Source organism: Dioscorea cayenensis, chromosome 19 (genome assembly GCF_009730915.1).
Source record: "Dioscorea cayenensis subsp. rotundata cultivar TDr96_F1 chromosome 19, TDr96_F1_v2_PseudoChromosome.rev07_lg8_w22 25.fasta, whole genome shotgun sequence".
Lineage (NCBI taxonomy): Eukaryota > Viridiplantae > Streptophyta > Magnoliopsida > Dioscoreales > Dioscoreaceae > Dioscorea > Dioscorea cayenensis.
In genome coordinates this window covers 26,668,819-26,682,458 of record NC_052489.1, presented here as the reverse complement: position 1 = coordinate 26,682,458, position 13,640 = coordinate 26,668,819, and the positions used below count along the sequence as shown (strand labels likewise).

The window sequence follows — 13,640 nt, the reverse complement described above, 5'->3', positions numbered from 1 at the left end:
AATCAAATTAGAAAATTAACTAAACCGACTTATGATTTGACGGTATAAATGAAATCTCAACAGTTAATTATTTGCATATTTTATTTATTTATTTATTGTAATGGGATATTTATCATTTTAATTAAATAAATAAAATATTTTTTAAAATAAAAAAATAATTTTGAGTGAGGTTTATGCCCGTTATTTTCCCACCTTATTAAAAGAAAAAGAGCAACGGCCCCACCCACCGATCTCCATCACAACGCGAGAGGGATCCACATTTCCACACCCATTTTAGGGTTTATAGTAGTTGAAGCAGTGGTAGTCGGATCCCATACGACGACGACGACGACGACCTCCTCGAATTCTCGGCTTCTTGTTTCTCTTGCGCGATGGGATCCAAGGCCTGGCTCGTGCCGGCGCCCAAGTACGAGCCGGCGCCGGGGACCTGGGCCAACGATGCCGACGCCCCCGGCTTCCGCTGTGCCCACACCCTCACTGCCGTCGCCCCTACCAAGTCTCATGGCCCTCGTCTCATCCTCTTCGGTGGCGCCACCGCCATCGAGGGTGGAGGCCTTGTCCCTGGAATCAGTAAGCGAAGAAATCTGTGTTCTTGATCATTTTCGTTTTTGGATTGGAAATTGGGGATGGATTTGATTTGAGTTTTTGGTTTTGATGTCAAGGGCTCGCTGGGGTGACGAATTCGGTCCACTCGTATGATGTGCGCAGTGGGATATGGACCAAGTTTGCTTCTTCTTCTTCTTCTTCTTCTTTGCTTAACATGTGTTTATTTTATTGGTTTTTTTTTTTACTGAATTATACTTTGTTTTGAAATAGATTTCTCGTTTTCTTTTTGAAGAAAAATTGGGTCTGAATTAGGATTAAGTGGGGGATGAATTGGTTTCTCATGGAGAAAACTTGTTTTCACAGAGAATGGGTCAAGCCTGTTAATTTTGTTGATCTTCTCATTTTTTCCGTTGACTTGTTTGAAGAAGAATCCTTGTGTTATCTGTGAACGGGTTTGCCTTAGAATGTGGGAATAGACAGGTGTTGTATCTACCTTTTGGTTTAGTTGCATGGTGCCCTGAATGAGTAGATCAGATATGCTCCTTCATTTCAGGAAAAAAGAAAAGAAAAGAAATTTAGTTGCCCATTAATCTCTTAGTGTTTGGAAATTTGGTTCTCATGAATGTCATTTGGTTTTGGAACTACTGGTTGCTACTCCTCTATTTTCTTTGACCGGCTGTTGTTGCTCGTAAAAGCTTCTCTTTTTGTCACTTCATTATGATTGAATTTTGAGTTGAAACTTATTAGAAATGGGATTGATTCCTTTTCCCAAAACCTGGCAGGATCCAACCAGCTGGGGAGCCTCCTTCTCCGAGGGCTGCCCATGCTGCAGCAGCAGTTGGCACTATGGTAGTTTTCCAGGTTTGTTGAGAATCAACTTCTTTGCTGTCTTTACATTGCATATGACTGTTTTGATCCTTAGAAATGATGTTTTGAATAAAAATATTGGCTGCTAAAATACTAACAGGGTGGCATTGGTCCTGCCGGGCATTCCACTGATGACCTCTATGTCCTTGACTTGACAAATGATAAATACAAGTGGCACAGGTGAAGAACAAAATAGTTCACATTTCACCTCGTTTTGGTTCACGTTGTTTTGCAACTATGGATCTGCTTATGAATTTTCTGCCTGTTAATTTATTTTGTCTACTGTAGGTTGGTGGTACAAGGGGCCGGTCCAGGACCTCGTTATGGGCATGCCATGGATTTGGTTGCACAGAGGTTTCTTGTTACAGTGAGTGGGAATGATGGTACGTCTATGTTATGATGTCTTATTGTATTTTATTTGTATGTCTTGATGGTTACTTTGGTGTCTGTTCAGTACTCACAGGCATTAAGTGCTTATGAAACACTATTAGTAAGGCCTAAATCTGAACATCAACGACTATTTACTCCAACAACAATTCAGCTGGTGTAGCTACCTATACTAGTCTTATTGTCTTATGTTTAGAAACTTACTATTTAGTTTATAAAGGTGTTGTAAATGGCTTTGTTGTGGATGAAATTGAACTTCCTATTTAATTTTGGGGATCGACCATTTAATTTTTGTTCTATGGAGATCAATGGTCTAATGATCATCACCACCACCATCACTCTGATGCTAAGAACACATCTGTGACCTCCAACTAGCCCAGACTGTGCTATCTGCCATATCTCATTCTGTATTAATATGATTGTGTATAAATATGATTTCTGCAGTATGTGTGATTGATTGACTTGAGGAGTTTTTGATGTTTAATCTAAATAGAATGCACTGTACATGCATAATCCTGAGAAGGGTTGCCATTATGCTCTTGCGCGTCCATTTTTGGTCAGATAAACCAATAGAGTCTGTCTTTGACATAATGACATTTGAACCCTTACAAAATTTTTGACTTGTCGAAAAATTTTCTTTGAAAAACCTGTTCTCATGGTTTATCATCAGACATATTTATTTAATATATTTGTATCAACAATTGGTTATTATTTATGGTAGCCTATCATTATATTGCATTAATGAATGCAATTTCTGGCAATTGTACTGGTTTCATGCAACACATCCTATTTTGCTTGGAGATTTTCTGTGTGGTCTATGTTTGAGAATACATAGCTTCACATGCTTTATGGGCCTCTGCCATTCAAAGTTTACAATTGAATGTCAAATGCTTTTGGCTTTTGGTATAGGGAAGAGGGTTCTCTCTGATGCTTGGGCTTTGGATACTGCACAGAAACCATATAGATGGCAGAAACTCAACCCTGAAGGCGACAAACCATCTGCTAGAATGTGAGCCTGCAATTTATTTGAATTTGGGTTTTTAAAGTATATGCCATATTTTTATCTTACAATTATGACTTTGTATTTATCATTAACTGCATTGTTTGGGTTATCTAAAATAAAGTGTACTTTTTTTGTCATTGTTAAAGTGTTGGCAACCATCAGTAGGCTCTGCTAATATATATCTGTTTTGACTCTGACAATCTGATATATTTTTAAACTTTCTAGCTGATAGCGGGGATGGCTAAGAAAGAAAAGTCAATATTCTAATTTACCACATGAGAAGATATCTAATTTTAATTTGCAACTTGCTTGGCTCTTGATATTTGGAATATTGATTTCTGGCTTTACAGTTTACATGGTGAAGAATGTTTGATGCTACATGGCATTATCTTTTCATGACTTGTAGGCTTGAATATGTTTTAAATAGTAGGTCATAGGACCTATAAATTTGCTGTCTTATTATATGGAGAGTGTGGAACCATACATAGCCGCATGGTTTGTTTTATTCTCTTGTGAGTAGCTGCATTGTGCTTACGACTTTTTTCAATATGTATTATTAGTGTTCAATTTTTTTATTATTTTTTGGAAGGTATGCTACTGCTAGTGCTCGCTCAGATGGCATGCTTTTGCTGTGTGGGGGAAGAGATCATTCTGGGGTGGTAAAATTCTGTATCTTTTCTCTCTTTTGGTAGATGATTTGACTCTTTTCTGAGCAGACAGCATGCATTTCAGCCTTGCAACTCAAGTTGTGGAATAGTAACTTGTGATCATTGCCAAGAAAATTTTGGAGTGTTGTTGTTTTTGGAGTGTCTATCTCATTGTGAATCATAACTACAATATAATTTTCATGCAATGCTAATGCACTTCTGAGTTTATTTAAAAACATTTGAATGAACTTTCTGTTTAGATTGAATTTCTGTGCTGGAAGAGGCTTTAGTGTGAAATACAAAAGAAAATGAAAAGAAAATGTGCAGGATGAGTTGAGTGCTACAAGGCCCTAAGGGTAAACTCTTGGTTGAAAATTGCATTAGTGGGAATCAGAATTGGTACGGTGTGATCAGTTGATTAAAGAATGAGTTCCAGTGTGTCTGAATGATCCTTTCCTGATTTTTATCCAAGTTCTGGAGATCACTTTCTTATGAACATTAGTGAATGCCCTTTTGGTTGTTTTCAGCTCACTTTCTTATGAACATCAGTGAATGTCCTTTTCAGCCGCTTTCAGATGCTTATGGGCTGCTTATGCATACAAATGGCCAGTGGGAGTGGAATCTGGCTCCTGGGGTGTCTCCATCACCAAGGTATCAACATGAAGCGGTAAGCGATTTATTGTCATCATGAACTGAACTATGTGTTGTGTTGTGCATTGTTTGGTGTTATGAACACTAATGTTGGAGCATACACATCAGTCTTAAGGCTTCCCTACTGAGTCATAGTTCTCAGAGATCTAAGTCCAAGTATTACTCATAATTAGTTTGAGCAGAAGCATCATGCTTACTGCTAATAATTGAAGCTTGCTGACTTCACTAGCAATCTGTTCAGCTCCTCATATCTGTGTAACTGAGCAGGTGTTCGTCGGGGCTCGATTGCATGTTACTGGAGGCGTCCTTAAAGGGGGGCGGGCCGTTGAAGGTGAAGGCGCCATAGCAGGTATCATATGGTATTCTTGCTATACTTGTCTGCTACTTTTTATCATCTGCAAAAATTATTTTCTAAACATTATTACTTCTTGCTGGAAGTTCTGGACACTGCTGCTGGTGTGTGGTTGGATAGAAACGGTATTGTTACATCAACTCGTGTTAACAAATCTGCATCTGATCTTGACCCTTCTCTGGAGCTTCTACGCCGGTGCCGTCATGGTTCAGCATCAGTGGGAACTCAAATATTCATTTTTGGTGGTCTAAAAGGAGGTGAGTACAAATCCTATGTTGCATTACCTAGTAAACCGGTTCTTTCTGCAGTTGGTCATAGTGCTGTACAGGCTTGGCAGTTGTTGACAGATGAATTGATCAAACAGCTTTTTTCCCCTAACTTTTTTAATGTAGACAGCAATGTCACCCTCAAATTTTTGTCATTTATGATGAATGTTTCACATGAAACTAATTCATAAATTGTGATCTATTGTTGAACATTTATATTAATTCATATACCATTGCCAGTGAGACATTTATTACATGAAATCAAAAGTTCAATGATTGGAAGATTTTTTGCTTAAATCTTTGTAAATGGGAACAAATGATTACCGCATCCTTCTTTTTTTTCCTGAAATACCATGATACTTGTCAATTCATACAGCGTATTGTTTGCTCTGAGATGATGACTACACTTCTTCCAAAAGGCATCTACGTTAGATCTTTCTGTATAACATTCATTTTTGTGTAGGAACATTAAGGGGCATATTGAATTTCCTTTATTCTTTTAACAGAAGGAAACCAAATTCTATTGTCATCAGAATTTGGCATGCTGTAAATAGTTTATTGTCTTTGGTACACAGAATAACTTTGGTGAAGCACTTCCCTAATATCTTTTGTCTATGAACCTGATAAATTGGGAAGGATAATTCTTGGTTGTCTATTATTGAGAGTTTTTATGCCCTTATTCTTAAATTTCATTGAGAAGTAACCATTTACAATTTATCAGTTTCTTCTATGCATGTCTGCCTGAGGATGTATATTTGTCAAACCATTAAATTGCCTATAATATACTGTGATCTTCATCATAAGTATTTATCATGAACTGATTCGCTTTGTGCTTATCTTCTGCAGATGTATTACTTGATGATCTTCTTGTTGCTGAAAATTCTCCTTTTTCATCTGAAATCACTTCAAACATGTATAGTATTCCATCCGTAACAAATCAGGATAAGAATAATAGTTCGTCTCCTGTGCGTAGTGGATTGAATCCAGCCTCTGATGGTTTGAGGTTTTCTACTACTTTCTACTACTTTTAGGCTTGCAAAATTTATGCTGAGAGAATTCTACAGTTAATAAAATTGTTTAGTTTTTTCAGCATGGATCAGAAATCAATTGATACATTGGTTGCGGCTTCTGCTGCTGAAGCTGAGGCTGTTAGTGCTGCCTGGCTAGCTGCAAAAGAGGCATCATCAGTTTCTTCGGACAGTGACCTTTCAGATAGAAATGGTCCTCTTCCTGATGCTGAAGATAAGTCACAAGTCATGGATGCCTCCTCAGATGATGGTCTTGCTGGTCCTCTTCAACCTGATGTCCGGCTGCACCCTCGGGCTGTATGATACCATTATTTCCATATTTGATATTATTGCCCTTTTCTTCAAGTTTGTATCTCTGTAACTATCCTTGTTTTACAGGTTGTGATAGCTAAAGAGGCTGTTGGCAACTTGGGTGGATTGGTGCGACAACTTTCCTTGGATCACTTTGAAAATGAGAGCAGGAGAATGTATCCTTCAAATGCTGACCAGGCCTATTCCAATAAGCGGGCTTTGAACAGGCAGAAGTCTCCACTGGGTTTGCATAAAAAAGTGAGTAATACAAAACAATGATAATGATAATGATAATGATGATGGTGATGGTGATGATGATGATGATAATTCTGTTATTTATTTTATGTCTTATAATGCAACTTTATTTCTTGGCTACAGATTATTTCCTTACTGCTCAGGCCGAGGAATTGGAAAGCTCCTGCTAATAGAAACTTCTTTCTCGACTCATATGAAGTTGGTGAACTTTGCTATGCTGCTGAGCAGATATTCATGCAGGAACCCACTGTTCTTCAGTTGAAAGCACCAGTTAAAGTATTTGGTGATCTACATGGGCAGTTTGGTGATCTTATGCGATTATTTGATGAATATGGTTTCCCCTCAACTGCCGGAGATATCACGTAAGCTAAATAATTCATTAGTGGCCTTATTGGTCAAGGATTAGGCAATGATGCTGTATGAGGCTTAGTAACATAACATCTTCTCAAGTTAGTTTTTCTGATGATTAGCTGTTGAAGGCAGGTATTTTTTTTGCATATAACCTTCATAGCGATGTCAAGGGGGATCTGTGCAAATCACTGCCTCTTTTATATATTTTATGTTGGTTTTATAAATCTTTCACTTATAATTCTTATGAAATAGTTGTATTTACAACTGCTACAAAACTTCTAGTCCTTCTGCATAGTTCCAGTCAAAGCCATCTTTGACGTTCCTTTATGAGTCCCTCCACTTGCTTTTATCAATCCATTATTCACTTTGTCCTTGCCATGTCTGGTTTAAGCTTACAAAACTTATGGTAATTAACTGTGTTTTAAAGGATCTCTTCCAGTTGTATAAAGACATCAACATTTCTTTTCAGGTATATAGACTATCTGTTTTTGGGAGATTATGTCGACAGAGGGCAGCATAGTTTGGAGACTATTACATTGCTTCTTGCTCTTAAGGTAATCTTTTGTTACGTAAATTATTTTATTTGTACTTGCTTTCTTTGATAATGGACTTCTCTTTCATCTGCATAAAAACTCTATGCAGATCGAGTATCCAGAGAATATCCACTTGATTCGAGGAAACCATGAGGCTGCTGACATTAATGCTCTCTTCGGTTTTCGTCTTGAATGCATTGAGAGAATGGTATGGAGTATAGTATGTTTGTTTTATTGGTGTAAAGACTAAATATTTGATTCCACACATTGATGTAGGGTGAAAATGATGGAATATGGGCATGGACTCGATTCAATCAGCTCTTCAATACCCTGCCCCTTGCTGCTCTTATAGAAAAAAAAATTATATGCATGCATGGTGGCATTGGGAGGTCTATAAATTCTGTAGAGCAAATAGAGAAACTTGAAAGGCCTATCACCATGGATGTTGGGTCCATTGTACTAATGGACCTCCTATGGTATCCCCTCTCACACTTCATCCGTTCATCATCACTTAGCATTTTCTCCTTTCTAATTTGATGTTCTTCCTGCTGCAGGTCAGACCCTACGGAGAATGATAGTGTTGAGGGTTTAAGACCAAATGCCAGGGGTCCTGGCCTGGTCACATTTGGGGTAAGCGATTCAATTCTTGATTCTTAGTGATTATGATGCCCTCTTCATTGCTCCCTTGAGTACAATCTTACATCCCTCACTGCAAGGTTTGAAATGGGAATTGCTATACTATAACATGGGTCTTATGAATGTTTATAATTTGGTATTGTTGTCTATTATATCATGCTTTTGCTATTGTTTTCTTAGTTTGCTGTTTGACCTGTCACATAATAACAAGAAGGATTTGTTTTAAAGGGATGCCATGTTGAATTTGCAGCCGGACCGGGTCTCTGACTTCTGCAAAAGAAACAAATTACAACTCATTATAAGAGCTCATGAATGTGTGATGGATGGATTTGAACGGTTTGCTCATGGGCAGCTGATCACCGTCTTTTCAGCAACCAACTATTGTGGTAATCTTGCATGGTTGCCTGATTAGCCTGATTACATCATAAACACTTCAAATGCTAATATGTGTGTCATCAGGTACTGCAAACAACGCTGGGGCAATTCTTGTGATTGGCAGGGGATTAGTTGTGGTCCCAAAATTGATTCATCCACTGCCACCACCCCTTAATTCACCCGAGTCATCCCCTGAGCATGTTTTGGAAGATACATGGATGCAGGTGAGACATGCGAAGCGCTTGTTTTTTTTTTGGGATAAGATGATGATAATGATAATAATAAATCATTGTTGTCAAATTACATGAAAATATAACATAAATTGGTTGATCTATATTATCTACCCTCAGCTGCACAAGTTATTCTACTGACCAAGTAGCTTTTAGTTTTCATGATAAACCCCTGCTTGTCAAATTAATCTTTACTGGTTTAAGCTGACAGTCATCAAAACTATCTCTCAATTCGGAGTTTGGGGGAGTTATGGTCAATCTCTAGTAGCATGTTTAATTTAATAGTCCGGACTTTGTATGTTGGAGGAACTGGACATTAACTGTATGTTGTTAATCCTTCATATCTTCATTTTAATTTCGCGTTGAACTTGTAATGCTTTGCTTGCATTTGTCACTCATAACTATATATTCTTTTCAGGAGCTCAACATTCAAAGGCCACCAACACCGACTCGAGGCCGTCCACAATCAGCAAGTGACCGAAGTTCTCTGGCTTACATATAGTCTGCAAGCGCGAAAGTGTTTCTATGTTTTCCCAAGAATACCTGCTAACCGAAATCAAGCATGCGATCCTCCCTTCGCCAGAGTGAATGAACGAATACTCATAGCATAGCAATTACCCACAATAAGCAGGATGGGGATCAACATCATGTGGAATCTCTCTTTCCATTATGTATACTATTTAAATTTTTGTGTTGTCTGTGTTAGTGCTTTGAAGCCTGGATGTATATTCAGTGTACATGATTTTTTATTGTATTTAGTTGTTTAACATTGAGCTTAGACACAGAGAGAGAGAGAGAGAGAGAGAGAGAGAGAGAGAGAGAGAGAGAGAGTGGTAGATCCTTGTAAATTATCACAACTGTTACATTGGCTGTTGTGAAAACAAAAGAAAAAGGCATAATATGGAAGAAGCCCTAAATTCATTTAGACGTTGTTTTGATGTTTATTAGAAATAGTATGTTTCACTGGGTCCAAATTTATCACTTTAACCAGGTTTCTTTTACAATAAAATTTAACTTACCCAGCACAAAGGTATTATTGATAATTCACAACATGAGAACAGAGTCATTCAATGTAACTATTCATCTCATCATTAACTTTTGTAAAACCTAAATTTCCTTTTACCTTTTTTTTTTATCCCCAAAGACTATGGGGAGATACAACTGCCTGAATATCCACAAATGTCTGCATATAGATACAAAAGAAGAAAAGAAAAAGAAAAAAACAGCTTCATTGCTCTGATTTGGGGCACACTCTTCAGTGAGACTTGATTACTACTGCTAATTTTGTTGTTTCTATGTGCAAGTGAAACTAAAAAAGAAACACAAGGCTATGAGATGATCTGATTAGGTAGTGTTGGTGGAGAAGTAGTCCTGAATAAATGTTTTCTGCAGCGCTGGAAGATGCTATCATATAAAACATCAAATTGAACTCCGGCTCGATCCCGATTTATGACAAAAAATATATGATCTGCTTCCACAATCTTGTTGTAGTACCTGTGAATTCCACCCAATCATCATTCATTATAATCAAATTGAGTATTTCAACTCTATAAAATAAATGAAGATGTTGCTCAGAAGAATGAACAAAGATGAAAAGGATTTGCAATTAATTAATAGCTATAGAAGTAGTAGCTGTACCAAGGAGGAAAAATAAAAACTTGTTCTTGTTTGTCTTTATCAGATATCAACTACCGCATGCATGTTTAATTAAGCATTGATGACAAGGTTCCATCATATATCTATAAGTAGGTAGATGGTCATTTATTCCCATAATTAATCATGATTTCAACAAAAAAAAAAAAAGGTACTGTTAAGAAATTCCTCTGAAACATATAAATAAATAAATAAACAAAATACAAACCAGATGCCTGGTTGCAAGGGATGGCATTCAGAATCATCGTCGATAAAATGACTAGGATGTTCCACTGGTATCCTAGGATGAGTCATTGAAATTGTGTTCAATGCCCCATCATTGTCTTCCCAATCTTCGTCTCTGTTGCATTTTATATATCATGAGCATTTTCACATGACAAAATCAGAATAAATAAAGACAATGAACCTCACTGACCTGTAACCTTTGTAAGGCAGAGGCACATCGGAAGGGTGGCGCCATTGGGTCATTTGCAAGACTCTGATAAATAACAAAGGATGGATACCAAGCAGACTTGAAGGCAGTGTTACACCAAAAAACTTTCGGGTTCTCTTTGTTGCATAACTGAAGTAGAATGTGTTTGGAAAAGTTTGCAAATTAGAATTAAGGTTGAGAGAACCTTGAAGTGTAAGATCAGGCAGAATCCAATCCCCGGAAGCAAAAGGTCCGGAATTGCCTAAGAGTAGATCAGCAAGGCCTGAAACACCGGCCTTTCGCCATTCCATCTCAAAGTGATCAAACCCAAAGTTATAGTACTTCTTTAGCCATGAAATGTTCAGCCAATCATAAACTATCACTCCAATTCGGCAGAGTTGCAGCAGAGAAATGGGTTTCATTGTTCTTCCATCCTCCGGCCTAAGATCATCGACAATGAGAAATATCATACAAGATCATTCATAGATCATTCATTGTAGAATGATAAATAAATATATAAATAAATTAGCATAAGACTTACTGCATTCCATCAAAATAAGTTCTTGTAGTTCCATTGAGAGCACCAGAGAGTGAAGTAACACTCAACACCCAATCCTCATTAGTGTTTTCATAGCCTTCAAAGGCCTAAAAACAAATTTAAAAAAAAGAGAGATTTTATTTTTAAATTCACCAAATGAAAGGAATCAAAAGTATTGAACTTTAAAATAAAGAAGAAGTGAAGTTTAGGTACCTTATCAGCCAACATTTGTTGCAGAACTCTAATGACCTGTGCTCCTGCTGAATGCCCAACAACATGGATTGGATGCTGGTCATCCCAAATTGGATAGTGTCCTGTATATATATAAACAATGAAATAATCAGAGATTAATAACCATGAATATTGATTTTTCAACATCAACAAAGAAAAGCTTCAAAAGATGTTTTGTTTACTCACCTTGATCATAAACCCTACCAAACCTTGAATGCCCACAAGCTCTACTGTGTTCCTCTCCATAATCCACCCTCCCACCTTTCAAATAGTAAAACAACTCTCTTGCTCTAAAATCAAGAGAAAAAAACCCAATAAACATGCTAAATATCCAATAAATCTAATAAAAAAACAAACTTATATCTATATATATATTCTCACAATCAAACCAACCTATCATAGATGCTAGTCAAGGACCCCAAGTCTGGAACAAGAACATGGTCATCCTTCATCTCAGCCCCTGCAAAATATGACAACCCACCAAGCCTCTGCCAATACCAAGAAAAAAGCCAGCAACTTTAGCATTAATCCATCATCACAAACCACCAAATAACACAACAAGCATCAATCTAAATCAAACACACACACACATATATATATATACATATATATTACCCCTTTCCCAAATCCAAAGATGCCATGAACCAACACAATAGGAGGCACTGATCCATCCAAAGGCACAGTCCCATTACTCTGCCTCTCATTATTGCTGTTGCTGAGCCTAAAGCGCCCTGTGATGCTCTGAGACATGTCCCAAGCCACAGCAGTGCTAAAAATATAGAACCCATATAGCAAATGCACCATACTACTCACATACAGCTCCATCATCCCCAAGATACCAATAGACAACCTCCCCATTCTCACTCCACTATCTTTTTATGTGTTCAAGACAAGAGAGGAAAAGAGAGAACCAAATGAAAACACAAACCAAAAACCAAAAAAAAAAAAGTTTGCTTTTTTCCTCTTCTATCTTCCTTCAAATCACCTAAAGCACCTTCCTTTTCCTCTTCTTCTTCTTCTTCTTCTTCTTCTTCTTTTAAGAGGACAAAGTAGAACAAGAATCTAGAAAGGCCTATTAGGAAGAGAGGAAGACATATATATATATATATATATATATAATAAGTTGGGAAGATGGTGGGCCAATGAGGATTGAGAATACTTCTCATGTTCCCATTTTTCTTGAAATGCATTGGTGGTGTTCTATGCCTATGTGTCCTGTGTTTCCTCAATGGCTTTGTTCCCTTGTGTTTTGCACATGTTTTGTTGTGTGTTGTGTGTTTTTGGAGGGTCTACCAAAAATTGTGGGGGTCTGGTTTCTTTTTCTTTCTAATTTTTTTATTTTGTAACTAATCTCTTCATTTTTTTATTTATATATTTGGTGTTGCTTATATATATATATATATATATATATATATATATATATATATATTCTGATCTTTAAGAACTGATTAGATTAGTGATTTCAATATTCTATATTTCTAGATTTTCATTTGGAAAAATGGGAACAAATAATGGGAGTTGAAAGAGAGAGGGATGAAGGAAAATGACAGAGATATAAGTTATTTTTTTTAATGAATTATGGTTTTGATTTTTATAATCATGTGGAAAATATTTTTTCCCCTTTTTCTCTTAATATCATTGAGGAAATTTCCTAGATAGTATTGGAACTGTTGCTGATTGACCTCCTCTTTTATTTTATTTTATTTTTCTTGGTTTTACTTTCAGCTCTTGATTATGACAAAAAAACAAAGGTTATTGTCAAGTCTTTGCCATGAGATTTATGTGGCTAAAAAATTTACCATAAAATTATGTAGAGAAAATAATTTTTTAGTTTTTATAATTTTTTAAATTTTTACTGCAGTTCTTTTGACATTATAATTTTTTCAATCCTATTTTTTTAGTTTATTTATTTTTCAATCCTTACATCAATTTATCTTATTTAAAAACTTAATTTTGCCCCGTTTAAAAAATATACTTTTTATTTATTAAATATATTTTTTATTTAATATGATGTGTTTATGTGTAAGTGTAACTACATAAATTTTTATTTAATATGTAACGTTTCTGTTTAATATTTGTTTTTGATATTTAATATTTTAATTTATTATTTATTATTTTGTGTTTTCGTTTAAAATAGCTAAAGGGTATTTTTAACAAAAGTACTGAAAAATATAAATTGTTAGAAGATATCAGGAAAAAAAAACTTTTTGAAGATATGAAATAGTACAAAGATTTTTTTGATCAAATAAGAAAATTAAAGATATGATATAAACGATTTTCACAATTATGTATATGTTAATGTTATTATGAGGGTTTTCAGAGGTGCATATGAATAAACATAAACATACACAATATTATTATTATTATTATTATTATTTAAAAGATTTT

The 13,640-nt window shown here is 36.1% G+C and overlaps 2 protein-coding genes across 3 annotated transcripts; one reads left to right on the top strand and one right to left on the bottom strand.

Moving 5' to 3' along the window:
- Positions 1–283: 283 nt before the first annotated feature.
- On the top strand, positions 284–9,345 carry LOC120250563 (serine/threonine-protein phosphatase BSL1 homolog). 2 transcript variants are annotated; one of them, XM_039259391.1, is made up of 21 exons: positions 284–570; positions 663–723; positions 1,329–1,407; positions 1,514–1,593; positions 1,702–1,796; positions 2,710–2,809; positions 3,393–3,462; positions 4,016–4,117; positions 4,369–4,450; positions 4,540–4,710; positions 5,566–5,722; positions 5,810–6,044; positions 6,126–6,296; positions 6,417–6,655; positions 7,114–7,198; positions 7,287–7,385; positions 7,454–7,653; positions 7,732–7,807; positions 8,064–8,199; positions 8,273–8,412; positions 8,837–9,345. In XM_039259391.1, the coding sequence occupies exons 1-21, from the start codon at positions 372–374 to the stop codon at positions 8,918–8,920; spliced, it is 2,661 nt and encodes an 886-aa protein (XP_039115325.1). In that variant the 5' UTR covers positions 284–371; the 3' UTR covers positions 8,921–9,345. The 2 variants fall into 2 exon arrangements, with proteins under 2 accessions (XP_039115325.1, XP_039115324.1); XM_039259390.1 differs by having other exon boundaries at positions 5,801–6,044.
- A 136-nt stretch (positions 9,346–9,481) lies between these two features.
- On the bottom strand, positions 9,482–12,318 carry LOC120250565 (lipase-like). The gene is made up of 8 exons (XM_039259392.1): positions 11,868–12,318; positions 11,646–11,740; positions 11,439–11,542; positions 11,235–11,335; positions 11,025–11,128; positions 10,487–10,924; positions 10,280–10,411; positions 9,482–9,912 (listed from the first exon to the last, which is right to left on the bottom strand). The coding sequence occupies exons 1-8, from the start codon at positions 12,108–12,110 to the stop codon at positions 9,747–9,749; spliced, it is 1,383 nt and encodes a 460-aa protein (XP_039115326.1). The 5' UTR covers positions 12,111–12,318; the 3' UTR covers positions 9,482–9,746.
- Between the last annotated feature and the right edge of the window lie 1,322 nt (positions 12,319–13,640).